Source organism: Prionailurus viverrinus, chromosome A3, assembly GCF_022837055.1.
Source record: "Prionailurus viverrinus isolate Anna chromosome A3, UM_Priviv_1.0, whole genome shotgun sequence".
Classification (NCBI taxonomy): Eukaryota; Metazoa; Chordata; class Mammalia; order Carnivora; family Felidae; genus Prionailurus; species Prionailurus viverrinus.
The window spans coordinates 24,234,842-24,260,905 of NC_062563.1; the positions used below are offsets into that span (position 1 = coordinate 24,234,842).

At 56.4% G+C, this 26,064-nt stretch overlaps 2 protein-coding genes across 5 annotated transcripts in view; one reads left to right on the plus strand and one right to left on the minus strand.

The window, feature by feature from the left end:
- TRPC4AP (transient receptor potential cation channel subfamily C member 4 associated protein) overlaps positions 1-6,453 on the plus strand; it is a 71,981-nt gene extending 65,528 nt beyond the window's left edge. For both annotated transcript variants that reach the window (XM_047851926.1, XM_047851927.1), the window contains exons 13-19: positions 472-555; positions 1,634-1,724; positions 2,761-2,901; positions 3,498-3,606; positions 4,213-4,325; positions 5,153-5,359; positions 5,552-6,453. In XM_047851926.1, coding sequence (XP_047707882.1) covers positions 472-555; positions 1,634-1,724; positions 2,761-2,901; positions 3,498-3,606; positions 4,213-4,325; positions 5,153-5,359; positions 5,552-5,689 — 883 coding nt within the window. In that variant the 3' untranslated portion in view covers positions 5,690-6,453. The remainder of the gene's footprint in view (positions 1-471; positions 556-1,633; positions 1,725-2,760; positions 2,902-3,497; positions 3,607-4,212; positions 4,326-5,152; positions 5,360-5,551) is intronic.
- Positions 6,431-26,064, minus strand: part of MYH7B (myosin heavy chain 7B) — a 43,571-nt gene continuing 23,937 nt past the window's right edge. For all 3 annotated transcript variants that reach the window (XM_047851924.1, XM_047851922.1, XM_047851923.1), the window contains 35 exons: positions 24,252-24,275; positions 23,984-24,076; positions 23,835-23,898; positions 22,537-22,635; positions 21,929-22,032; positions 21,637-21,775; positions 21,212-21,330; positions 20,971-21,120; positions 20,626-20,796; positions 19,229-19,408; positions 19,005-19,137; positions 18,842-18,918; positions 18,314-18,401; positions 17,996-18,113; positions 16,081-16,204; positions 15,830-15,966; positions 14,830-15,085; positions 13,653-13,895; positions 12,825-13,001; positions 12,577-12,722; positions 12,144-12,234; positions 11,669-12,058; positions 10,457-10,583; positions 10,251-10,369; positions 9,963-10,159; positions 9,469-9,818; positions 9,258-9,382; positions 9,040-9,155; positions 8,161-8,557; positions 7,962-8,087; positions 7,691-7,861; positions 7,496-7,600; positions 7,309-7,404; positions 6,718-6,855; positions 6,431-6,626 (listed from right to left, as the gene is read on the minus strand). In XM_047851924.1, the coding sequence (XP_047707880.1) occupies positions 6,615-6,626; positions 6,718-6,855; positions 7,309-7,404; positions 7,496-7,600; positions 7,691-7,861; positions 7,962-8,087; positions 8,161-8,557; positions 9,040-9,155; positions 9,258-9,382; positions 9,469-9,818; positions 9,963-10,159; positions 10,251-10,369; positions 10,457-10,583; positions 11,669-12,058; positions 12,144-12,234; positions 12,577-12,722; positions 12,825-13,001; positions 13,653-13,895; positions 14,830-15,085; positions 15,830-15,966; positions 16,081-16,204; positions 17,996-18,113; positions 18,314-18,401; positions 18,842-18,918; positions 19,005-19,137; positions 19,229-19,408; positions 20,626-20,796; positions 20,971-21,120; positions 21,212-21,330; positions 21,637-21,775; positions 21,929-22,032; positions 22,537-22,635; positions 23,835-23,898; positions 23,984-24,076; positions 24,252-24,275 (5,202 nt within the window). In that variant the 3' untranslated portion in view covers positions 6,431-6,614. The remainder of the gene's footprint in view (positions 6,627-6,717; positions 6,856-7,308; positions 7,405-7,495; positions 7,601-7,690; positions 7,862-7,961; positions 8,088-8,160; positions 8,558-9,039; positions 9,156-9,257; positions 9,383-9,468; positions 9,819-9,962; positions 10,160-10,250; positions 10,370-10,456; positions 10,584-11,668; positions 12,059-12,143; positions 12,235-12,576; positions 12,723-12,824; positions 13,002-13,652; positions 13,896-14,829; positions 15,086-15,829; positions 15,967-16,080; positions 16,205-17,995; positions 18,114-18,313; positions 18,402-18,841; positions 18,919-19,004; positions 19,138-19,228; positions 19,409-20,625; positions 20,797-20,970; positions 21,121-21,211; positions 21,331-21,636; positions 21,776-21,928; positions 22,033-22,536; positions 22,636-23,834; positions 23,899-23,983; positions 24,077-24,251; positions 24,276-26,064) is intronic.

The following is a 26,064-nucleotide window of genomic DNA, read 5'->3' on the forward strand; positions in this document are numbered from 1 at the left end:
AGACCAGCAAGCTGAGGCCCAGAGGCACAGGGACTTGTCCAAAGCCAGCGGAGCTGAACGTGGGGGCCAGGGTACTCCCTCTCTCACCCTATTGGCACAGACTTTGCCCCATCTGGTAGACTCTGTCCTGGCATTTCAAACTCGCTTTGGTGTAAACAGCCCTCCAGCGGTTCTGAGCACTGACTCTGGGTTTTTCTGGCCTCTGATCACTCACCAGTGAGTCTGGGAAGGGAAAGCTGGCCTGAGATGTGGTGTGAGTTCAGTTCTAAGACTGCAGGAGTCCTTGGAGTCCTCTGGACACAGATGGACCTGGGGGGCATTCTGCAGGTTTGGAAATGTCCCAGGTTTTTTCACCCACCTAAACCGGCAGAGAGACCCAACCCCAGGGCCCCAAGATAGCAATCCCTTGGCCAAGTGGAACTTGGCCCTGTCAGCCTCAGGTCTGCCACTGATGTACCTGTTTTGTTTCAGGAGTTTGGTGTGTGATGGGAAGAGGGGCTTATTAACTCGTCTGCTGCAGGTCATGAAGAAGGAGCCAGCCGAATCATCATTCAGGTAGGTCTGGGGACAGGCACCTGCCACTCCTGAAGGGTCCAGGAGCCAAGTGTTTCTCTCGAGTGGTTAGAAACACCTCATGTGGCTACCAGCTTCTGCTGTGGATATCCGACTAGTCTGGGGGGGAGGGGGTCTCCCTCTGTGGAGGGAGGACTCCACAAGTGTGCATGAACTTCTGCTGCATCCCAGCAGTATATTTTAGGGACTAACCAAGCATTCACCAAGCACCTACTCTGTGCTGGCGCTGGACAGATGGTAGGAAATAGCTGCAGCCCCTGCCCGTGGAGTTCCCTGGGTTGTGGGAAACAGGCGTGTAAAGAAACCTGTTGGAGTGCAGTGTGGAAAGAAATAGAGCCAGGACCTGCCCCAGGGGCTTGGGAACAAAGGAAAGCTCCTTATCCAGCTGGGGGCTGAGTGGGGGGAGGTGGACAGGGAGGGCTCCCCAGAGCTCCTCTGGCTCACCTAAGATGAGTTGTGAAGGCTGTGGACAGAAGTAGCGGGTAAGGGAGGCATTGGTCAGGGCTGGGTGTGATCTACCAATAGGTTCGTGTCCACATGTGCCCCCTGTCAACTCAGCCTGCCTTGTCCAGTCTTCCCCTCATTGATCCCAGCTCTACCCCCCACCCTCAGGGCCACTTCTTCTCTATGACAGCCCATCAGAAGTGAGCTCAGTGGCCCATCTGTACAGATCTGTCAGGTTCCCTCATGTACTCTCAGCACCACTTTCCATTGTCCTTCTATTCTTCTGAAGGGGCAAAGCTAGAGTGTATTTTCGTATGTGACTTACTGTAGCCAGCCCTCTCTCTAATCCTGGATCCGTCTTCTCTGAGACACAGCTTCTTCCAGACAGAACCAAATAGATGACAGTTCCCCACTGAGCTGTCAGTTCCATGAGGATAAGGACTATTGATTGCTATGTCCCCAGTGCCTAGTATGAGGCCTGACGCCTAGGAGATGTTCAGTGAATGTCGAATAAAGCAAGACAGCAAACATCTCCCAGCCCCCTTGGTGAATGGAATATGGGCCAGAAGAGGGCAGCCTTAGCCACCTGGGCCAGGGGTCAACATTTGGGTCGCAGGTTTTGGCAAGCCCGGGCTGTGGAGAGTTTCCTCCGAGGGACCACCTCCTATGCAGACCAGATGTTCCTGCTGAAGCGAGGCCTTCTGGAGGTAATAGCCTGGAGGAGCCAGGGTGTTGGGTGTCCCGTTCTCCCCCTAGCCCCATGCATTGTTCTCCTTCCTGAGACTTAGACAGCTGGTCAGGAGCAGACCAAATCTCTATTTTGAAATGCCAGTGCAGTTGTCCTGGGACTTCCCCTGAGTTTCCAAGTGTGGGTTCCTTAGGTGCTTAACAGATGATTGAGGGATCTGGGGGGTGGCCATGGAAGAGTGTAAGAGTCTGTAGTTACCCAGCAAGGCCTTTTGACCCTGAGGATATTTTGCTGTTGACCAAAAGTCAGTTCCCCTTTATTGTAAAGTGGTCTGCAGAAAAAGCAAAATTTACAAAAGGCAGGGAACAAAGTGGCCAGAGATATCATTGGTTTAAAAAAAAAAAAAAAGGATACAAACAAGAAACTGACCCATGAATTGTAAAATCCATAAGGTATTGATCTAAATCAGCATAACTTCAGGAAAATGCCAATGAAAAATGGAAACAGTTTATTGTAGAAAACTCTATTGTAAGAGTTAAACTGGCTTTTGTTCCTGATGAAAATTCATTGATTTTGGTATAAACTTTCTTATTCATAAATATAAAGACAAACCATGGGGTCAAAATGTGTCCTGTGCCCTTAAGTCCTGTGCTTCAGTTACTTGAATGGCCTCAGTGCTCAGGCAGTGGCCATTGTTACTTCTGGAGACGGCTCCCCTCTCCTGCCGGCTGGAGAGCCCCGGGCAAGCAAGAGGTCATGACTGCACACCTCAACCCACCCCCAGCCTCCTGGTGAGGTGTGTCATGCCTGGCCCTGCCCTTGGAGTGCCCAGCATCCTCAGATGAGAATCTAGACAGGGGAACGAGTTCCATCAACTGACGTGGATGCTTAACTCAAAGCAAATGTCATGTGGTCTGAGCTACGTGCGAGGCCCTGGTGGGAGGCAGACAGTGGGCAGCTTGGTTGAGCACAGCCTGGGGGCGGCAGCCACATCTGCTTCTTGGCCCCAGGGCTCAGCCACCTTCCTGCCTTCATCCTGTCCTCTCCCACCCCAGCACATCCTGTACTGCATCGTGGACAGCGAGTGCAAGTCGAGGGATGTGCTCCAGAGTTACTTTGACCTTCTGGGGGAGTTGATGAAGTTCAATGTTGATGCATTCAAGAGATTTAATAAATATATCAACACTGATGCAAAGGTAAGACTAACCCAGGCTCCATGGGGTTTGCTGCATCATTCAGAAGTTATCTTGGAGCCCCGGTCCTTCCCAGTCTTTGGGTGCTGGTTTGAAATTGGAGAATACTGGGGAGTCAGTGGGCCGGCTTCAGCGAATGGCCATTCACCTCTGCACTGTGCTGGTTCTGTGCTGGACCCTGGGTATACGGGGGTGACCGTCTCAGCTACTTGTGGGCAGGGGTGAGGGTGGGAGCAGGTGGGCTGTGAAAATGGCTCTGATGCAGGTGGTGGGTGACACGATGAGCCCCAGAAGGTCAGGATCGGGCCCGGTATGTGAGCCTCACGGGGTGTGTTTGATAGAAACCCAGTGCAAACTAGTTGAAGTGAACATGAGGGGAGTCCAGCGCCCATCATCAGTGTAGAAAACCCTGGGCTTGCCGTCGGCCCTGGCTCGAGCTCCTGTTGGGGGGCTGGCCACCCGGCTTGTCTGGGCCTCAGTCTTGAGACACAGCTGGGCCTGGGTGGATAGGGGCCCTGTGCGGCCAGTGCCCACCCTGGACCATGGCCACCTTCAGTGGGAGCCTACCACCACCCGCCTGAGCTGGACCTCTGCTGCAGTTCCAGGTGTTCCTGAAGCAGATCAACAGCTCTCTGGTGGACTCCAACATGCTGGTGCGCTGCGTCACACTGTCGCTGGACCGGTTCGAAAATCAGGTGGACATGAAAGGTAAGGAAAGGCCACAGTGCCAGGGTGAATCGGCCCAGTGTGGCCACAGTGGTGCCAGACACCCAGCATCTAGCAAGGAGACAAAACGGCCAGAAGTAGCACCAAATGCCCACATGGCTGGGGTCCAGGTTATGGCTCTCTGGGAGATTTTCTTGGCGCTTTGACTTTTCTCTATCATCCGTGCTTCCTTTAATGAACATGTAGATTTTAATAAAAGTAAAGAAACTATTGTGCAAATGGAATGCAGAAAACTGAACACCCTTCCTCTCTTGCCTGGAATCGCCTGGGAATAGAGGGATCGAGATGGTGAAGCCTGAGGGAGGGAGGCCTCAGAGAGGAGGACCCCGCAAGGGACTGAAGGAAAAGTGGTGGTAAACTCCTGGGGGGGTGTAATGAGAATGCAGGCTCAGCCTGGGTGGCAGCACAGCTGGACATTTGTTCCTGCTGCATCCGGCCTTTCCTGTGTTGCTTTCATGGTGGGGGCTCCCATCTCCAAAGTCAGGACCCCAGTGGGGCCTGGCTACAAGCCTGAGGGGCAGGTCCCTGGGCCTGAGCCACAGACCAACTTCCGAGCCTGCTGTCATACCTCTGCCCCTCTGTCCCCAGTTGCTGAGGTCCTGTCCGAGTGCCGCCTGCTTGCCTACATATCCCAGGTGCCCACACAGATGTCCTTCCTCTTCCGCCTCATCAACATCATCCACGTGCAGACACTGACCCAGGTGAGAGGTCCTGCAGACATGCAGGAGGGGAAGGGAGATTGGAAATAGTTTCCCTCATCCCAGAGCCCAGGGGTTGATCTGTTCCATCTTTGCCCTAGACATGTGTCTTGATCCGTCTGTTGGTTCCTAGGAAACCCCGCCAGCTATTCTGAGGACTTTTTCCAATGAGGGACCGGTGTGCCATTTTACAGATGGGGCCTGAGGAGGGAAGAGGTCTCTGAAGTCACAGATGGGTCAGGATTGGCATGGAGTTCTTGACTCCCTGTCCAGTGCTCTCCGAGCTCCTCCTGCTGTGCAGGCTTTGGGATTGGACTTGATGTGACTTCCTACTCTCTAAGTAACTGCAGCTGCCCCTTCCCTAAGCTTCACACTCCTCTTTTCTAAAATGGGGTTAATGCTCAACCCCTCAGAGGTGGTTCTTTGTTCCTTCAGTTAGCACACGTTTACCGAGGCAGGGCACTGGGCTGGGGCTGCACAGTGAACCAGCCCAAGACCCTCCCAGCTCAGTGCTGAGCAGAAGTTAGAAAGTGAGGTGGCTGCACCTAATGCGGGCACCCTGCCCCACCCTGGGGATGGAAGCTCCGGGAACCAGAGCTCCCAGGAAGAAGTGATGCCTGAACTGATTCTGGAGGAGGAGTGGACTCTAGACCACTGACGATGACCCCCCCCACCCCCGCCCGCCATGCCCTATCCTCTCAGGGTTGTGCAGGGGCAGCTCAGTGCGTGGCACGAGACGCCCTCCTCCCTGCCCAGTGGCACCCCAGATCCACCAGGGGCCACTGGGGCTACCTGCATGCACCTAACATGGCATGCCTGGCGCCTCGCAGGAGAACGTCAGCTGCCTCAATACCAGCCTGGTGATCCTGATGCTGGCCCGGCGGAAAGAGCGGCTGCCCCTGTACCTGCGGCTGCTGCAGCGAATGGAACACAGCAAGAAGTACCCCGGCTTCCTACTCAACAACTTCCACAACCTGCTGCGCTTCTGGCAGCAGCATTACCTGCACAAGGACAAGGACAGCACCTGCCTGGAGAATGTGAGTGCCCCCCCCCCCCCCCCCGCCCGGCCCCAACCTCCCAGTGGGCAGGCCATGGGCTGTCTTGGGGGTGTGGTCTCTGCCTAGGCTGTGTGGTAGCTCTCTGTTGCCTTGCCAGCCCTCCCCACGGGGTGCCTGGTTCGGCCTGGGTCCTCCAGGCGTCCTAGCCTAGCCCCTCTCCTCTTTGCCCAGAGCTCCTGCATCAGCTTCTCATACTGGAAAGAGACCGTGTCCATCCTGTTGAACCCAGACCGCCAGTCACCCTCTGCCCTCGTCAGCTACATTGAGGAGCCCTACATGGACATAGACAGGGACTTCACCGAGGAGTGACCTTGGGCCAGGCCGCGGGAGGCTGCTGGGCCAGGGCCAGTGTGGGTGAGCGTGGGTACGTGTGCCACACACCCTGCCTGGTCACTCCCCTCCCCTGCCTCCCCGATAACTCTGCCCCAGGTCTTCAGGTACAAGCTTGTGGGGAGGGAGCATCTAGAAGCCCTTGGGTCTGAAGGGCCCCAGGTCACTGGGGAACCTCAGTTCCCTCAAGACCCCCATAAGGACAGGGATACTATGCCCACCCTTCCTTCAGAACCCTGGGGCCCCAGCCCACCCAGAGAGAGGTAAAGGAACTTTAAAAAATAGCTCTGTCTGAGCTCTTGCCCTGTCTCTTGGCTGTCAGTCCTGGGGTGGGGAGGGAGATACGGGCACCCTCCTCCAATCTGTGAGCCAAGCTTGCTCTGGCCTTTGGACCCAGGCAAAGGCTTCTGAGCCCCCGCGGGCAGGGGTGGGGGCTACCAGAGGACGCTGCCTTCCCCCACCCTTGCCTATCTATCCCTCCCTCGTTTTCCTTTAGCGACTCTGGTTCTGTTTGCTCACTGGCCGCTGTGTTCATCCCAGGGGGTTTCCCTAGAAGTGGGGACCCTTTTCTTCCATCCCTTGGGGCACCGGGTGGCTGTGCCCTGCCCCAAGGCAGTGTCTCCTGCCTGAGCCCACACACACAGGAGCCTGGCTAGGAGCACACCCTTGGCCTCTCCTTGTGTTGCCAATTTATTAACAAATAAACCAATTAAATGGAGACTATTAAAGAACTTTATTTTAAATGACTGTTGTGGACCTGACTTTTGTCCAGGGACTGTGTGTTCCTTTGCTCTCCTGAACCTCAAAAAAGGAGAAGGCAAGTAGCTGGAGCTGCAGACATGGCATTTATTCAGGGTGCAGCAGGAGACGGCACACAGCAGGCATCGTCTTCAGAGCTCAGGTGTCACTCCTTGTGCTAAGGGGACAGGAGTAGCTGAGTGAGCTTCACCCTCCCATCCTCCCTCCCCCATGCAGAGGGCAAGGGGTGCCCCATGGCAGTCTCTCACCTTGGGTCCCAGGGCATCTCGGGTCCGTGCCCGCAGCTTGTTAGCCTGGGTTTCTGCCATGTCTGCCCGTTCCTCCGCATCATCCAACTCATGCTGGGCCTTGCGGTACTTGGCCAGGTTAGTACTGGCCTGCTGTTCCTGGGGACACAAAGGGCCTTCCTGGTCACCCTTTATAACTGAGATAGGTAGTCAGTCTGGTCCCATCCCATTCCCCAAAGGGGCCTGGCTTCCGGTCAACTGCTCCTCTACCTTCTCCATCACCAGTGCCCCTGGCAGGAAGAAGCGGGGGTAAGGCAGTCCTTCCAGAGGCACACAGAAGGGAAAGCATATGGGGTCCCTTCAAGGACAGCCGGGTCCTGTCTCTAGCTAAAGCTGGTAGGAAATGATCGCTCTTCCCACTGAGACAGTGGGGTCACTGAGCTAGATCACTGCCCTTTCAGGGCAGCTTGCCTGCACACAAAGGCAACATGGGCAATCCAGGGCCAAGAGAGGGAGTGGACTGCTCACTGTCATCTCTGGCTGAGGAGCCTGGATCTGGCGAAGTTGTTCCCAACTTCCAAGTCCCAGCTGCCCAGACCCCAGTGCACTCACCGCCTCCTCACACTGGCGTTTGTAGCTCTTGACCTTGCTCTGCAGCTTGTCCACCAGGTCCTGCATGCGAGCCAGGTTCTTCCTGTCCTCCTCAGCCTGGGCAGGCAAAGGCGATTTAGATCTTGCCCAGACGGCCAGTTCCGGCCACCCCACCCCCACCCGCCTCGTGGCGGACCTAGTCACACACCTGGTACACGAGCTCCTTGACCCGGCGCTCGTGCTTCCGCACCCCTTTGAGGGCCTCAGCGTGCTTCTTCTGCTCCGCGTCGAGCTCAGCCTCCAGCTCCCGCACCTGCGAGTAGCCAGGGATAGGCCTGCTGCCCAGAGCCCATCCTCAGGCTGCCTCCTTGTCCCCTGCCCCGGCCTGGAGGGCCGCACGCACCTTGGCCTCCAGCTTCTGCACCTGCTTCTTCCCGCCGCGGAGGGCAGCTTGCTCAGCCTCCTCAAGCCGGGCCTGCAGCTCCCGCACTGTCTGCTCCAGCGTCTTCTTCATCCGTTCCAGGTGTGCACTCGTGTCCTGCTCCTTCTTCAGCTCCTCGGCCATCATGGCCGCCTGTTAGTGGATAGGGTGGGGTGGGAGGGAGCCTGGTCAGGAGGGGAAAGTCCCTTCGGTCTCAGCTCCAGGCGCCCCCACGGCCACAGCCCAGCCTCACATCAGTGATGGCCTTTTTGGCCTTCTCTTCGGCTTCCCGCCTCTCCTGGGCAGCCTCCTCCACCTCGCCACTCAGCTGGGTCAGGTCCACCTCTAGCTTCTTCTTCTGGTTCAGGAGGCCCGTGTTCTGTGGGGACGCGGAGTCTCAGAGCCGCCGGCAGGCCCACGCCGCCAGCATGCCCACGCCCTCCCGGCCCCACCTGCGAGTGCAGGAGGTTAAGGCGCTCAGTAGCCTCCAGCAGCTCCTGTTCTGCCAGGCGTCGGCTGCGTTCGCCCTGCTCCAGCGCGGCCCGCAGCTCTTCCAGCTCTGCGGCCAGCAGCGCGGCCCGCCGCTCCAGGGCCTGGGCCTGCTCCCGGAGCTCGGCCACCAGCCGCTGCTCCTCGTCCCGCCCGGCCTGCTCCTCCTTGAGCTGGGCCTGCAGGAGCCGTGTGGCTGCCTGCGCCTCCATGGCCTGGCGGGTGGCGTGGCCCAGCTGCAGCTCCAGGTCGTTGAGGTCACCTTCCATCTTCTTCTTGAGCCGCAGTGCCTCGTTGCGGGCCCGAGTCTCCGCATCTAGGGAGGCCTGCAGGGACTCCACTGCCCGCTGGTGGTTGCGCCTGTGGGGAGGAGGGAGGAGAGTGGGAGTTGTGGCCTAGGAGAAAGGGGTGGGCACAGGCACTAGACCTGCTCTTACGCCAAGGAATGCTGTAGACGTGAGCCCATTGTGGGAATAAGCGACTTGTCCTTCCCTGATCTCTAGCCCCTTGGGACTGCCTGTCACCCTCAGAACAAGTTCACGGACAAGAGTGAGGCTCCACAGCAGACAGACATGGCTGAACCCTGGCTCTTGCCTGCACTATATAACCCTGAACACGTCCTTTAGCCTCCAAAGTTGGCCTCTAGACTGGGGCCAATAGTCCTGACCTTGAGAGAGGCCCAGGGGAGGGGCAAACGAGGTGCCTGTGAACACAGAGGGGCCCAGCCCACATTGCCTGCCTGCTTTTCTCCTGCCCTCAGTGGGGACAGGAGGGGTGTTAGCCTCAAGAGGAGGAGTGGATCCTGGGGTGGCAGAGGACAGGGTTGGCTCTGGCCGCCCTACCTCAAGTTAGTGCACTCTTCATCCTTCTCAGCCACTTTCCGGTCCACCTCAGCCTTGACCTGGGAGAGTTCCAGCTGGATCCTCAGAGTCTTGGTCTCCTCCAGCTCCAGGGCTCCCTGGAGCATGAGCATGGGGGCTGTGAACGTGCATTGCAGGAGAGGGGAGGCCAGGGAAGCAGCAGGTCAGTGCCCGCCCTGCCCCTGTGGCCAGTCCCTGACCTCAGCCTCCTCCAGTGCGGCCTGAAGCTCACTCTTCTCCCCTTCCAGAGCCTTTTTGGCTTTCTCCAGCTCCTGGATGCTCTTCCCGCTGAGGCTGACCTGGTCTGTGAGGTCACTGATTTCCTCTGCAGAATGAACAGGGCACCTCATTCACCCCTGATCCCAGGTGGCCCGAGCAGGGCACCCTCAGTGACCCCACAGCAGATCATACCCTGCAGGTTCTTATTCTCCCGCTTCAGCGTCTCCAGAGCCTCGAGCGCCTCCTCGTGGCTGTGGCGCAGCCGGAAGAGCTCAGTGCCCAGGCCACGGGCCTCCCTCTGGGCAGCCTCCAGCTCACGCTGTGTCTCCTCCTCCTGCCGCCGCCGTTCCTCCAGCGCCCGCTCCAAGTGCCGCTGCTTCTTGTCCAGTGCTGCAGCCGCCGAGGTGGCCCGCTCCAGCTCCAGGGTCACGTCCTCTGACTCTGTCTGCAGTCGTAGCTTGGCCTTCTCCAGTGATGAGCACTTGGCATGAGCAGCCTCCACTCCCTCCTCTGCCTCCTGCAGCCGCAGTGCCAGCTTCTTTCTAGGCCAAGGGAGCGGATAGTATGGACCGCATAGTCAAGGGAATCTGGCAGTAAGGTCCCCGTATTCCCCCCTCACCCCCTGAAAGCTCAGAGGCTCAGGCATCACCCCTACATGGTGATGGCCAGGCTGCTAAGGCGCTCACTTGGCCTCCTCCAGCTCCTCCGTCCTCTGGATGGCGTCTGCCTCATACTTGCTCCGCCACTGGGCCACCTCAGCATTGGCTTTGGACAGCAGCCGCTGTAGCTCAGCCTGGGCCTCCGCCTCCTCCTCGTGCTGCTCCCGCAAGAGGTCACAATCATGCCGCAAAGCCTGCACAGCATGGGCCAGCGCGCTCTTGGCCTGCAAGGACCTCAATGACCTCAGTATTGGGCCGGGCTGGTGGCCCCAGGGCCCACCCTGCCCGCTCTGTAGCAGCAGGTGGCCGGCCCACCTTGCTCTCCTCTTCCAGCTGCCTCCGCAGTTCTTCCAGGCTCTGGGTGGCTGAGGCCTTCCCCCGGCTCAGCTGGCTAATCAGAGACTCCTTCTCCTCTAGCAGGCGGCTCAGCTCCCCTGCGGGGCCGAGGGTGAGTGGCAGGTCAGGCGGGTGAGGGGCAGCGCCAAGGCCCCAGGGTGGCCCAGCCAAGCCCCCAGCCTCACCACTCTCAGTCTGCAGCCGCCCACGCTGATTGCTCGCATCTGCTAGCTGCCGCTGCAGCTCTTCCACCTTGATCTTGGCCTCACTCAGCTGATCCTCATAGGTCCGGCACAGCTTCTCGGCACTGGCCTGGGATCCAGGGTCAGGAGTCAGAACGAGTTTGTGAATCACAAGGCAGTGTCTGGAGCTGCCAATCAGGGCCCGGACCCCTGGACTGGGAACTAGAAGGCTAGACATGGGCCCGGGAATCAAAGGGAAAGCAGAGCCCCAAGGTCAGGGTCAGAGATTCTACTGCTGGACCTTGGCTTTATTTTTTTTTTTTATTTTTTTTTTTTTTTAATTTTTTTTTCAACGTTTATTTATTTTTGGGACAGAGAGAGACAGAGCATGAACGGGGGAGGGGCAGAGAGAGAGGGAGACACAGAATCAGAAGCAGGCTCCAGGCTCTGAGCCATCAGCCCAGAGCCCGACGCGGGGCTCGAACTCACAGACCGCGAGATCGTGACCTGGCTGAAGTCGGACACTTAACCAACTGCGCCACCCAGGCGCCCCGACCTTGGCTTTAAAAGATGGGTGTCTGGGGGAACCTGGGTGGCTCAGTCGGTTAAGCGTCTGACTTCGGCTCAGGTCATGATCTTGCGGTCTGTGAATTCGAGCCCTGCATCGGGCTCTGTGCTGACAGCTCAGAGCCTGGAGCCTGTTTCAGATTCTGTGTCTCCCTCTGTCTCTGGCCCTCCCCCATTCATGCTCTGTCTCTGTCTCAAAAATAAACGTAAAAAAAATTTTTTTTTTTTTTAAAGATGGGTATCAGAAGTGAGAGGGCCAGGATGAGGTTAGGATACTAGAGTCTGAAGTCAGTTGCAGACAGTGCTCATAAGTCAGCTGTCAGGATTAGGTGGTACAAAGGTCACGGGTCAAGATTGGGTGCTGGGATTTGGGACAGGACCAGTCAGGACAGAGGTCAAGGACTGAGAGGTTAGAATTAGATGCTGGGTCAAAAATGACCTGGAGTCAGGGCCCAGAGTTAGGAATCAGGATTTGAGGTCAGGACCAGTGTGGGGTTGGGGATGGATGACTGATAAATAGGTCAGGGGTCAGGATCAGGTACAGGGTCAGGGGTAGGGTCAGTGCTGGAGTCAGGATCAGTTTAGAGTCTAGATGGGTACGGGATCAGAGCTCAGTCAGAATGCTAGACTCAGGAAGGAGGCAGACACCTTGCCACGGGCCAGAGTCTCAACATTGGCGCCCAGATCATCCACCTCCATGCGGAGCTCGCTTTTTTCCTTTTCTAGCTTCTGCCGCACCCGCTGCAGACTGTCCACTTGCTCGCCCAGTTCGGCTGCGCTCTCAGCCTGCTTGCGTCGCAGGGCAGCCACCGTGGCCTCGTGCCGCAGTGCCGCCTCCTCCAGCTCCCGCCGCAACCGGCCCAGCTCGGCCTCGCGCTTGCGGCAGCCCTCACGCTGCCCTGCGGATGCCCCGCCGGCCTCCTCCAGCCGCTCGCTCAGCTCCTCCAGCTCCCGGGCTGCCTCGGCTCGCTGCTTCTCCACGCGGGCCCGGGCTGCCCGCTCTGCTTCCAGCTCCTCTTCCAGCTCCTCCGCCCGAGCCTGGGGACAGGCAGATGGCAGCAGTCACCTCTGCATGCCTCTGGCCCTGGCCCTTCCCGCATTCCCCACCCCGTGCCCCACACACCTGCAGTTCCTTGATCTTCTTCTGTAGCTGTGCCCCAAGGAGCTGCTCATCCTCCACCCGCAGGGTCAGTTGACTCAACTCAGAGTCCTTCCTGGAGGTGGAGGGGGCCGTGAGCCAGCGCAAGTCCTCACTTCCATCAACCTGCCTGGAGTCCCTTGGTCCTCCAGTCTCCCTCCTCCCCACCTGAGGCACCAAGCCCTCAGCGACCTCATCCCTGTGTTCCCTCTCAAACCACCCCCCACCAGAGCCTGGCTGGGACCGTTGGGGGCAAGGAAGGCAGGACACGACCACCTGCACCTGAGTGACTCCCATCTCAACCCTACACATTCAACGCCTGCAGTGAAGCAGAACTGACTGGAGGGTCCAGAGGGAGAACCGGGGTATAGGCTCAGGAGACCGCCTGCCGGTCTGCCACCGCCCAGCCCACGCCTACTTCTTGAGCTTCTCCTCCAACTCCTGCTTGTCCTGGGCAGCATCCGTCACCGACTCCTGCGTCAGCTTCAGGTCACCCTCGAGCTTGCGCTTTGCGCGCTCCGTGTCCATGCGCAGCTTCTTCTCTTGCTCCAGGGAGCACTCCAGCTATGGCGCAGGAGGCGTAGGCATGATCAGCCCCCAGGCGTGAGCCACCGGCCCCGCTGTCCCAGCGCCACCACACAGGCCCCTGCTGTGACCAGGACTCACATCTTCCACTTGCTGCTCCAGCCGGAGCTTGGCCTTGGCCAGTGCGCTCACGCGGTCCTCCTCCGCCTGTAGGTCACCCAGGGCCTGCTGGTGGGCCTCCTGCAATGCCTTCTTTTCCTTGGTCAGCCGGGCCACCGACTCGTCCAGTGCCGCCATCTCCTCTGTCAGGTTCTTCACCTGTGCCAGGGCCAGGGTCACCATGAGGATGCCCCTCCCACACTCTGGTGCAAGGAGCCACCATGCCAGGTCACAGCAACCGCCCCTTCCAACTAGGGGGGACTTGGGCAAGTCGTTTCACTCTGAGCCTCAATTGGTAGTAGATGCCAGCTACTTTCGGTATAACGGGTGTTCCAGACAGTCCTGGTTTCCCCTGTGAGCACCTGAGTGAGCCCCTCTTTCCCTCCTGTATAATGAGTCAGTATTCCCAGCCCTGTGAACCATGTGGGGCTGTGCTAGGGGGTCAGGAGCAGAAGGGATCCAGAGGCACCCAGGGGATGCAGAGCCGGGAAAGGGGCTTCCTGCCCTCACGGGCCTTACCAGCCAGGATGGATGACAAAATACTGGCATTTGCTGAGCACCTGCTGTGCGCTAAGCCCTGTGCTGAGTGCAAGCAAAAGGTGGTCACACACTGAATCCTCAACCTAATGAGGGAAGTGCTGCTATTAACCCCACCTGACAGGAGGAAATGGGAGCCCACAGAGAGGAAGTGACCTGCCCTGGGCCACCCAGCAGGGGCGTCACAGAGCCCGCAGGGAGAGCAGCAACTGCCTGGCCCCATGGCCAGCCCCCTGGCTTGGAGCCTTTCCCCCCACCTGGCCCAGACCATACCTTGTTCTCTGTGGCTTGCTTCTCCTTCTCGGCCTTGGCCAGTGTCAGCTCCAGGTCGTCGATGTCCTTCTTGAGCTCTGTGCACTCATCCTCCAGCTTGCGCCGGCGGGCGGCCAGGTCAGCATTCACCTCCTCCTCATCTTCCAGCCGCTCACTCAGCTCCTTCACCTTTGCCTCGAGCTGTACCTTGGACTTGATCAGCAAGTGGCAGCGCTCCTCAGCATCTGCCAAGTTTTCCTGCTCCTGGAGACAGACATGGGGAATGGGACAGAGCCATGGCCAGGCAAACCGGCCGAGGGACACAAGGCCAGGCCCCGGAAAAAAAGTTCCATGCAAACGTGTGACACCCACGCTCAGCTGGGGACCAAGGAATGCCTATGACCTGCTCTTGGCCCCAAAGGGGCTCAGGTGTGCTGGGCTGGGGGCTCAGGGAAAGGGATGGGCAGGGGTAGAAGCAGCACCATCAAGAGGGGAACGTCAGACAGGCTGGGGCAACCCAGAGTGAGAAGCCCAAACAAGGGCTCTCAGAGAGCTCTGGACTATGGCCTTCCAAGGGGACAGGCAGCTGTGCCATGATTGGCTTGGGTATTCTCTCCCGCCTCACCATTTCCTCACCCCTGCTTGCCCACTAGCAGGTGAGTTCTGTGACCACAGGCCTGACTTCCCACCAACGTGTCCCCAGAGCGACCATGGGGCCTGGCACACAGGTGATACTCATAGTGTTTGCTGAAGGAAGGAATGACTCAGTGGATTTGGGAAGTTTCCAGACCCTTGATCCCTGCCCTCTGGCCATTACTGTTATGTGCCACCTGGGTTTCCATGGCCCTTAACCAGAGAAGGGAGCATGGGTCTGTGTCAGGGACAGGAATGAAGGAGGGCCAAGGAGATGGGGCTCCACTGCAGCTTTAGCAGGAGGCCAAGGTAGCATGGGGCGGGAGCATCAGGACACGGGGACAGACTGACTCTGATGGGGGACGTGAGCCCACAGTCTCTCATCTCATGGCATGTTTGGGAGTCAGAAGAAAGATCCAGATTCTGAGCACCCGTATGGCGCACCACGTCCACCCTGACCAGGGGTCTGGCTGTGTTTCCTCAAAGCAGCCTGGGGTTTTCTGGAGTGCCAGGGGCATAGATCACCACTGGAAACCCTCCATCTCCCTTCCCCTCCCCTACTCACTGCCTGGAGCTGCAGGGCCAGGTCATTCTTCTCCTGGGTGACACTGACGTGTGTCTCCTCCAGCTCCTGGCGCTTGGCCTCTGCAGTAGCCAGTGCCCCTCGCAGCCCCCGAAGCTCCGCCCGAAGGGCCGCCAGCTCTTCCTCGGCCTGCGCTGAGCGCAGCAATGGCTTCATCTTGAAAAAGAGCTTCATCCATGACCAATTCTTGACAGCATTGAAGGCGCGGATATTCCACTGGATGGTGAACAGGGCATCCCTGGGGAGGGGAAGACACGGGTGGCCAGGAGGCTCAGTGCTGCCCCTCCACGGTAACAGCCCCGATGTTCCTGGGCACCTGCCCTGGGCTGGGCTCTGCACACGGTGAACGCTTCAGCATGTGATCTCAAGTGGATCTAATGCCTCTGCTTTATTGTGAGGTGGAGAGAGAAGCCCAAGATCAAATGGGTCTGCCTCCAGGGTAAGGGCTCAGAAGCCCTAAATGTCCTGGTGGCCCTTGCAGTGTCCTGAAGAAACCAGGAATGTACCGATATACTCGGAGCTCTGGGGTCACATACCTGGGCTCACACCCCAGCTTCCCCACCACTAGCCATCTGACTGGTTCTCAGATTCAGAGGGCAGCTCTGCTGATGAAGTATAATCACAGTGCCCATCTCCTGAGGACTGTTTGGCACTTTAAGCAAGATCATGCAAATAAAGCCTCTTGCCTGGGGCCTGGCACTTAAGAGTCTCGGGAAACACTGGTTGTCATTATTACCACTCTGAGTGGCCTGGAGTGAAGAGAAAGGTGATCTTATCCTGATTTTTGAGGTGAGGAAATGGAAATTTGCAGTTGAGGGGGACAAGACAGGACCTGCTCCTTCAGAGACACCTAACCAGCCGCAGGGATAGTCTGACCCACATGAGAGACAATATCACAGGGTTGGAGAGCCTGGTGGTCCCGGCAGCCAGGATACCGTGGTCACACCCCTACCCCTGTCTGCTGCTCCCTCCCCACACACACCTGCCTCCAAGCAGGCGCTGATACTCAAGGCGCATGAGGCGGCCCCGGCTCCGTGCCTGTAGCAGCGTCAGAACCTTGGCCAGACGCTGGTCACGAAGCTCTTCCAGGATGCCTAGAAGCCCAGCCTTGAAGAACACCTGGGGGGGGGGGGGGGGGAGGATGCACCAGGTGTAACCCCCAGCCACCTGCATGTGTCCTGTCCAGTGTGACTGCCCACCCTCGGGTCAGCCCTAAGTCCGATGTGCCCCGACCTTGGTGTGGCCAAACTGGTATTGGGTGTGGTCAATGTCCAATGAGCCCAGGAGCTTTTCTGTGGCCTTCCTGCTGTCCACGAAGGTGTCATCTGGGATAGCACTGGGGTTCAGGATGCGGTACCTGGGAGAGCAGGGGAGGGCTGCTGAGGAGGGGGCTGGGCAGGGGAGCAAGGGAATATTCGAAGGCCTCCCAGAGGCCACAGCAGAGGCTCCAATGGGGGAGCATGGTGACACTGGGGATTGAGCACAGTCTGCTTACAAACCTTGGGTTGCACTTAAATGCATTCATTAATTAAGTTCTTTAAGAGATTGTAGTATTGGGTGCCCGGGTGGCTCAGTCGGTTGAGCATCTGACTCTCGATTTTGGCTCAGGTCATGAACTCATGGTTCCTGGGTTCGAGCACCAGGTCAGGCCCTTCACTGAGTGCAGAGCCTGCTTGGGATCTTCTCTCTCTTTCTCTCTCTGCCCCTCCCCTGCTTGCACTCTCTCTCAATAAACTTAAAAAAGGGGAGAGATTGTAGTATTTACAACAGGCACGCAACACTTTTATAATTTTTTAACTTACAATTTTTTGTAATTCATCTTATTTTTTTAGAAGGCAAAAAATATAAAGAAGGTGATACGGTATGGTGTATCAAAGCCGAAAGAACATTTGAGAGAGAATTCTAAACAAGAGCAAGGGTACCCAGCACATCTACTTCTGTGGGTCCAGGTGGCTGTGGCCACAGCATTAAGGTCAGAGAAACATGAAAGACCCCTCACCAGGGGCTGATAAACAAAGCACGGTTCACTAGACTCTGGGATACTATAGCCAGAACAAAAGGAATGATGCTGCAGGTCGTTAATACATCTGTCCAAACTCACAGGATGTACACTGCCATGAGCAAACCCTAACGTAAACTATGGACTTTGGGTGATTCTCCTGTAACAAATGTCCCACTCTGGTGAGGGATGCTGATCATGGAGGAGGCTGGGGGGTGGGGGGGCGGGGAGCAAAGGCATATGGGAAATCTCTTTGTACCTTCCCATTTTGCTGTGAACCTAAAACTGCTCTTTAAAAAAGTCTTAATTAAAAGAAAAAAAAGGGGGATGGTGCAGACTTATGTCTGCTGATAAGGAGAATCTCTCTTACATGAAAAAACAAACTCACAAAACAAGGGTGTGCGGGGAGGAAGGAGGGAGAGCGAGCGAGCAAGCACATGCGTGGAAGCACGCCAACTATATTTGTGCCAACATGCGTACGTCAGTGTGCATGACTACAGGTACTTCAGGGGAGTGGGGCTATGGACATGTGTAGCTGATAAAATCAAACATATAAAGGGAAGGGGGAAGGAGCTAACAGCACTGACAGGCATTACGCAAAGTCTAGTCTATGGGGCCCCTCACTCAACTCCCAAATCCATATCCAGCTCCTGCCTGCCCCACTTCGACTTCTCTTCTCGAACCTCTGCTGAAGACATTTCAAACCTAACTTGGTCAAAGTGGAACTCAATTCACTATCCCTCCCCACTCCATAATATGGAAAAGCCCCATCTTGGTATCTCAGCACATCTACTCCCCAGTTGCTCAGGCCCCAAACCTGGGATCACCCTTGTCTTTTTCTTATTCCCTATCCAATCCATTAACATGGCCTACTGGCTACACCTCAAATACCCGAAGCCTGATGGCTACTCCCCTAGCCCACCCCTGTCTCAGTTACCACCATCTCCCATCTGGGTGCCAGCCCAGTCTCCATGTTCAGTGTTTGGAATCTCAGTCCTTGGAACCTTGATCCCTTTGGCTCTAAGTGTGTGCCTTTCCCATTCCCTCAGGCTGCTGCCTACACCCGGGGGGAGGGCAAGGGGGAAGGTGGCTGTATAGGAGCAGGAAAGGGGGTGGTGGGAAGCCAGGGCTGGGCAGGCAGACACCCACCGCTGCCGGAAGTCAGCATAGAGCAGCCTGTTGGGGAATCCTTGGCGACAGATCCGGATCCCCTCCAGAACCCCATTGCAGCGAAGCTGGTGTAACACTAAGAAGGCATCCATGACCCCTGGTTGTGGTGGAGGTTAAAGGGAAAGCTTTGAAGTCAATGGACACACCTTCATGCCCCAGAGAAAGACCATCAGCCCACATAGGGGCTTTCTTTGAGACCACGCAGGCCCTGAGGAGAGGGAAGACCCAGCTTCTAAGTCTGCCTTGTCCCCTCCCTCCAATGTCCTCACCCCACCAACCCAGCCCTGGGGTGACTACCTGGGGTCTTGTTCTCGTTGGGGACAATGCAACGGACAAAGTGGGGCTGTGTGGCCCGTAGGTTGGTCATCAGCTTGTTGAGGTTCTCCTGGGGGTGAGGAGAGGGGAGAAAGCACAAGAGGGGCAAGAAGCAGAATTGGAAACCATAGTGGATCAGCCTGCTGAGGACTGGTGAGCCAGGCGTCTAAGCATGCCTCTGCACATCTGTCCTTCCACTGTTCCTTGGGACCCTCTTCCCTCTTCTGTTTGACTGGGGCCCTGTCAGTCGCCTAAGTCTTCACTCCCCCATCCAATCGCCATGCCTCCCACAGGCCCCGTGGCTCCCACCCCATCCCCCCCAAACCCTGCCCAGGCAGCGTGCGGACGGGAAGCAGCACAGACTTGCTGTGATGTTCACAAGAGAGGAGTTAAACATCACTGCAAGTCTTAACAGCCGCCCGCCCAGGGTGCAGGGGACAGAGCAGGGACCAGGGACGGGGCTGGAGACTGGCAGGTGAGGGCCTGCATGGGGCCCCGACTGGGCCTCACCTTGTGCAGCTGGGACACCGTCTGGAAAGATGCTGCCTTCTTACGCTTCTCTTTCACCCCAGACTTGGGGGGCTCGGCTAGGAGAGACATGGGACCAGTCACTCCGGGGGACGTCACTCTGTGAGTGCCCTATAGAATGGTGACCTTGTCCCTCTGTACTCACTGGAGCAGGACCCTGCATAGTTCTCATAGAGGGTGGCTAAGAGCTTGTTCTGCGACTTTTGGAAGATAGGAACCACCGTCTCATTCAGTGGATCTTTGTTTTTCTCCAGCCAGCCCACAATGCTGTAAGGCACCTGGCAGAGAACAGACAGGTGCTGAGCAAGGTTGGGGAACCAGGAGAAGGGAAGAAGGGGGTCAAGGGTTGGGATTCCAACAGGCACCTACCACACCCGCATAGTGGACCACCTCAAAGTGGGCCTGGTATTTGCGCTTCTTGTCAGGCCGTGGCTGCTGGAAATTGGGTGACTTTCCTGCATGGTTATCATAGAGCTTGGCCCGGAAGCTGGCGTCTGAGGCCTTGGGGAACATGCACTCCTCCTCCAGGATGGACAGGATGCCCAGTGGCTGGGGACAGGAAACAAGTTTGAAGGGCCATCATCAAGCCAGCCCATCCTGGCTGGGCCAGATCCCATATCCCGGAACCCCTCCTTCTGGAAGCCTTCCCAGACCCCCAACTTCAGCCATTGCTGGGAGGAACAGAAACCAGATGGGTACCCAGGAGTCCTGTCTTCCAAAAGAGAAGTTTGTATATTGGCTTTGAACTCCCTTCGCATGATTTGCAGCTCTGGGTCGTCCTCTTTGCTCACAGGTGCACAAACTCAAACTGGAATCTCTGTACCCACCCACCTCCTGATGTCTGTGGTCTGTCTGTCTATCTGTCTCTCTCTCTCTCTCTCTCTCTCACACACACACACACACACACAATAAAAGGGGGGAAAAAGGCAGCTGAGTTCAAATTTTGGCTTCCTCACTTACTAGCAGGGAGGCCCTTAGACCTCAATTTCCTAACCTACTAAGTGTTGAAATGAATACTTTCAGTGCTGATCTCACAGCAAAAACTGTTGACCACCCAACTATGCAAAAGCAGGACACAGAAATGCATAAAAGTCGCCTGCTGCATGAACTCTTGTGGCTTCTTCAGCAACGTTCAATGTTCAAAATACATTTTCAGAGAAAAAGATGGGATATGAGTCTGAGTCTATAAAAGAAAATGCACGTCCAGGATAAAGGGTTTGGAGGCAACTTAACCAAAGTGCCAAGACACAGGCTGTAGTAGGGTTAGGGGGCAAATATATATTTTTTTTCCCTTTACTCCTGAGTTTTCAGATTTTCTTTGATTTTTCTTTCTTGCAGTCTTTGTACAACAGGGAAATAGATACAATCAATCAAATAAATTAGCAGACATACTCTCCCTTGCCTACCCCCAGGCAGGTCCGGTGAGATGGTGGCTGCAGTAGGCCCTCGTGAATTGCAAAATCGTGTGTGCCCATGACAGGCTGTTGGCCACAGTGCTGGGTGCACACTCACGTACCCACCAACACACATTCACACAACCTCCAACAAACCTATTCACACATTCACACCCATGCACGCGCTGCCATTCACACACACGAACAGAGACACAGGGCCACACTCACATACGCAAGCTCACATCGATGCACCACTGCACACATACATGGGTGCTTGCACATGCTCGCTCACAAGCCGGCACACGCTCATTCTTGCTCACTCGCCACACCCCCATCTCCCTCCCCTTGCAGTGGCCTTGCCCTAGGCCCCACCTTCTCAATGAGGTCAATACAGGGTTGCAGGTCCAGGCCGAAGTCGATGAAGACCCAGTCGATGCCCTCCCGTTTGTACTCCTCCTGCTCCAGCACGAACATGTGCTGGTTGAAGAACTGCTGGAGCTTCTCATTGGTGAAGTTGATGCACAGCTGCTCAAAGCTGTTGAACTATAGAGGGAGGTGCCAGGCTCATCAGATACACACGGGGAGACCCATGGAGGAACGGGGATGTGCGCGACTTCACCGCCACCTCCAGGCAGAGTCCCGGGGCTCTGGCCCCCACCCACCCATGGTCCTCTGCCTTGGAGAGAACAGAGCCCAGGGGTGTGGGCCCGCTCTCACCTCAAAGATCTCAAAACCAGCGATGTCCAGGACCCCAATGAAGAACTGACGGGGCAGCTTGGTGTCCAGGGTCTGGTTGATCCGTGACACCAGCCACCGGAACAGCCGGTCATAGGTGGCCTTGGCCAGAGCCCCCACAGCAAACACCACCTGGAGGTGTGGAGAGGCTGGGCTGGGACCTGGCAAGGAGGGTACCCTGCTCCACTGTCTCCAGGTGAGCCCTGGCCTGCAAACAGCTCACCTGCTCCACACTCTGGCCCTTGGTCACGTACTCGTTCCCCACACGCACTCGGGGGTGCAGAAGGCCTTTAAGGAGGTCCCCACTGCTGACCCCCATCAGGTAGGCAGCCTTGTCAGCACCTGGCAGGGCACACAGCAGGGGGGCGGTGAAGGAGGAGGAGGGAAAGAATATGGGCACCTGGGGGTGCTACTGGCCTCTGCCTGGAGTTAGAAGAGGGAGGCAGGGAGAGGTTGAGTTCAGGGCAGGCAAACTGTACGGCTCAGAAGGGTGAGGGTCCGGGATTGAGAAATCAGCGCTTACAATCAAGGCCAGGTAAGACTTAAATCAAAGGCTGTGGACAAGAGTTAAGGTTAACGGTCATGGACAGGACACTAGAATCAGGGTCAAGATGATGACCAGGTCAGGCCAGGGTCAGGCCCCCTCACTTTCAGTGCCGTCAGCCTCAGCCTGTTCCTCCCGCTGCTTCTGCTTGAACTTCATGTTGCCGAAGTGCAGGAGGGCCCCCACGATCTTATAGCAGGCACACTTCTCATCCACGCTGAAGCCCAGGATGTCCATGGCATGCTGTGGCAGGGGACAGAAAGATCAGAGAAGTCTGGGCTTCTCTAGGGGCCAGCTGAGCTAAGGGCACTGGAATTGCTCCCTGACCTCCCCCCAACCTCACACATCCGCACACTGCAGGCGCCCCGACCTGCCTCTCTCCCACCAGAGACCTACATCAGTGGCCATGAGCTCCTCGCCGTCATTCATGTTGTCCACAGTGATGACACCCTGGCTGCAGAAGTGGTAGTCATAGGGGTTCATCGACAGAAGCAGCATATCTGGGAGACATGCGGAGAAGCACGGTGGGTTTGGCTGCATTCACCCAGTGCTTCTCCTTCCCTCCCATCCCAGCATGGAAGGTTCTGGGGGCCACCCAGGCAGGGGACTCTAGGGCCCTCCCAGGACTTCTGTGTAGCTGAGTTTCTCACCCCCTCCCCCAGGCCTGTGGCTTTTCTTTCTTTATGGTTCTCTGAGGAATGAGCCCAGTCACTATGCAGGGTGCTAGGGCACAGGGAAAACCACACTGTGTCCTTGAGGGGCTTGTAAGAGTGCATAGCTGGGCCTAGACAGAGCCACTGCTTCCCCCTTGGTGCTGGATGGGGCCTCTCCAGTCTCAGGACAGAATGAGGGACAACCTTGCCAGGGCCATGACACTAGGGGCCTATTCTCCAGTACAAGGAGAGAGCTCAGCAATAACTAGGAGTCCCAGCTAAGGAGTGGAGGGGCAGTCCCACCCAGCCCCGTGGGCTCTGACTCCCCCTTCATCCACCCCTGGCCCTCACCCTGCAGCTCTGGCTTCTTCCCCGAGAGGATCTGGTAGTAGACATGGTAACCACGCTCACCAGGCAGCTGGAAGATCACTCGCGACTTCTCCAGGAGATCTGGGGAAAAGAGGGGCACTAGCCTACCTTCTCCCTGTACCTCCCCAGAGTGGGTCACCCCAATAGAGCTGAGGGGGTGGGGGAAGTTGTCTCAGGGGTGTGTAGAGAGGCACTGTATCCACACACATGCCAACACATACTGAAAAGTGTCTCTCTATCACGCAGGTGTCACAGGGTGGGGATGTGTGTGTGTGTCTGCAGGTCTGCGTGTCTATGGGCAGGGGTCTTCATATGTCCTTCTTTCATCTATGCTTTCATCCCTTCATCCACAGACCACACTGCTTCCCTCCAGAGCAGAGCTGGCATGTCAGTGTGTGCGTGAAGCAGAGTTTCCATGTGTTTGCAAAGGAATGAGTCAAGTAGTGAATTACAACATTCTCTGGTCATCACATGTCTGTGCTTATCCATCGGGATCTGGTGATGCATCCCAAGGTGGGGAATGGTCAGTGTAGGGGCCTCTCTGTGCATGCAGCCTGGGCCCTGGTGTCTGTGCAGTGGGGCTGGGCCAGGTGGGATGGGCAAAAAGTGAGAGGGCAGGCTTCCAGGGAGGATGGGGTGGTATGGGGGGTGGTCACAGGCCTGCCCTTTTGGAGGCCAGAGAAAGAACTGAGGTGGGGTAAGGATCCAATCACAAGGAGCCTGACTGGCCCAACAAGGATTCGGGTCTCCATCCTAAGGTAACAGGGGGCACCTGGGTGGCGGTTAAGTGTCCGACTCTTGATTTTGGCTCAGGTCATGATCTCACGGTTCGTGAGTTTGAGCCCCACATTGGGCTCTGTGCTGGCGGCAGAACCTGCTTGGGATTCTCTTTCTCTCCCTCTCTCTCTGCTCCTCCCCTGCTCCCATTCCCTCTCTTTCTCTCTCCCTCCCTCTCTCAAGATAAATAAATAGTTTAAAAAATAAAAAATAAAGATCAGGTAATGGGATTTACAAAAGGTTTTTAAACAGAAACATAATGTGGTCAAATTCGTATCTGAGAAAACATCACTCTGGCTGGGAAGATCAAGCAGAGGAATGGAGGCTCAGAGACCATAGTGGATGGAATGTTGCAGGGGAGAGTAAGGTGGTAGGGGCTGGGCGGTGGCCAGGGGATGGAGAGAAGTGCCTGGAACAGGTGGTAGCCCCAAAGATTTGAGGATGGATGCTCAGTCAGAGCAGAAAGGCCCAAGCCTCTGTTCCCCACCCTCCCCTCGACTCACAGCTGTCAATATCTGCAGATGCCAGCTTCCCAGAGGGACCAAAGTGAATGCGGATGAATTTGCCCTGTTGGCAGAGGAGCAGCATCAGTCAGGGCCCTTTACCTCCCTGCTGCCCATCCCCACGCACCTCTCCCACCATGGCCACTCACAAAGCGGGATGAGTTGTCATTCCGCAGGGTCTTGGCGTTGCCAAAAGCCTCCATGGCAGGATTGGCCTCGATGATTTGATCCTCGAGGGTGCCCTGGTGACAACAGGATGACGGGTCTGTCAGTCCTGGTGCTACCAACTGGGAGACCAGGGTACCTGATGGTCCTGTGTATCAGCGAATCCTGGACCACCTCTGGTGGGGAAAGGGAAGGGGCCTCCCAGGGCTCATTATTATTGCCTGCCCCCACTAGCACTGGCCCCACACTTACCCCAGTCTTTGTGGCCAGAAATTGCTGGAGAGAGAAGGAAGATGCCATTAGAAACTTTGAGGTCTCACCAAGCTAGGGGAGGGTGGCAGTGGTTAGCAGGACAGACTGTTAGACACCCAAACATGTAGCCCGCAACCCCACTCCCCATGCCCAACCCTGTCAGCACTGTTAGAAGGAGAAATGCTAGAAAGTGGGAGCAAGCCTGGCCCTAATCAGGCACCTGAGGCAAGGGGCTATGTCTCAGGGTCTCCTACTGGCAGCCCTTCCCCTCCTCCAGCTGTCTCTGGCCTCTTCCATGTGCCTCCCCCTCCCATATCTCCCATATCCGGTGGCCCCTCCCCCTAAACCCTGGAGCTTCCTGACTAAAGTCTACTCCTCTTCAGACCCCTCCTCAGGAAGGTGTCCCTGATGCTCTGAGGCTAGAAGAGCCCTCTTTCTGATCGACCCTTTTTACCCCTCACCTCCCACTGTGAGAGCCCTTCTTTACACTTCTCCATTGTACTGTGATGGGCTGCACCTTGACTATACAGCTGATAGACAAAATAGCCCTGTCAGGCGCATATTATTAGCCTTAATTTGCAAATGAGGAAACTAAGAGCAGGGAAATGATCTCCAGGACACATGGTGAGGGGCAGAGCAGGAACTGAGCCCAGGCATCCTGCCTCCCATGACACCACAGACACCATATGTCTCATCTAGAGGGACTTGCTGAATGGAGGAGGTTTCCCTCTCTTACTCTTCTAGCCTCATCCTTGTCTCTCCTCTGTTCCTTTTCCTTCCCTTCCCCACCCTGGCTCCCTACAGCCTGGGAAGAAAGGGAGAGAAAGGAAGGAATGGTTTCTAGAGTTACAGGTGCCAGGCCACCAGGGGACTTTGGTTATTTGCTCGCCTTCAGGGAGCCCAAGACTTAAAAATCCCCCCAGAGACACTGTTAGAGGGATGGAGGCAGGAGGGAAATGGCAAGAGCCCCTCCCACTGAGCTCCACCCCACACACTCAGGTCCAGGCCTTTTGAACAGGGCTCTCTACGGCAGATGTGGTCAAATTTGGGGCCAAGGGGAGGGGGGCTAAGGCTTTGAAGTTCCAGCATCCATAGACCCTGTGAGCCAGCCTTTCTTTCTACCTGTCTTGCCTGACACCCCACATACACTCCACCACGAAGGGCTCCTTCCTGCTCCGCCCTTCTTAGCTGCACCCCTGCCAGCTCTGGCCCTCTCCCTGCCCTCCATTCCTGTTACTGGACCAAGCCCCAACTTTCTGCAGCATCCTCAGAGACACTGTGGGGGTTCAAAAATGGGGTAGGGAAGAGAGGGAGCAAAAAGCACCAAAAAGTCAACAGCAAAAACAAAACAACTACCACAACAACAAAAAACAAAACTGCAAAGGAAAAAAAAGAAAGAAAAAACCACACAAGAAAATCAAATGGAAGAAAAAGAAAAAATAAAAACAACTTTAAATGGAAAAAAAGAAAAGAAAAAGAAGAAAGAAAAATGCCCCAGAATAAAGCAAGGCTTAACAGGACCAGGAGTGGGGGCTGTGTAGAAGGTGGCTTAGGGCTTCTGGAAAGAAAAGACGTCCATTTTGGGGTGGAGGGACACACATAGAGCTCTGAACAGCTGGTCTTGGGGGCTAGGAATGGATGTAATACTTGGAGAACAAAAACAAAACAAAACATTGGTCCCCCACTGTTTCAGAAATTTCAAAAATCCATACAGAAATCACAGGGTGAGAAATTGCCCCCTAACCCTGGGTGTTAGGAATGCCAAATGCTGTTGGCTCTGGTTAAACTCCATATAAGCCTGCTTTTTGATTGA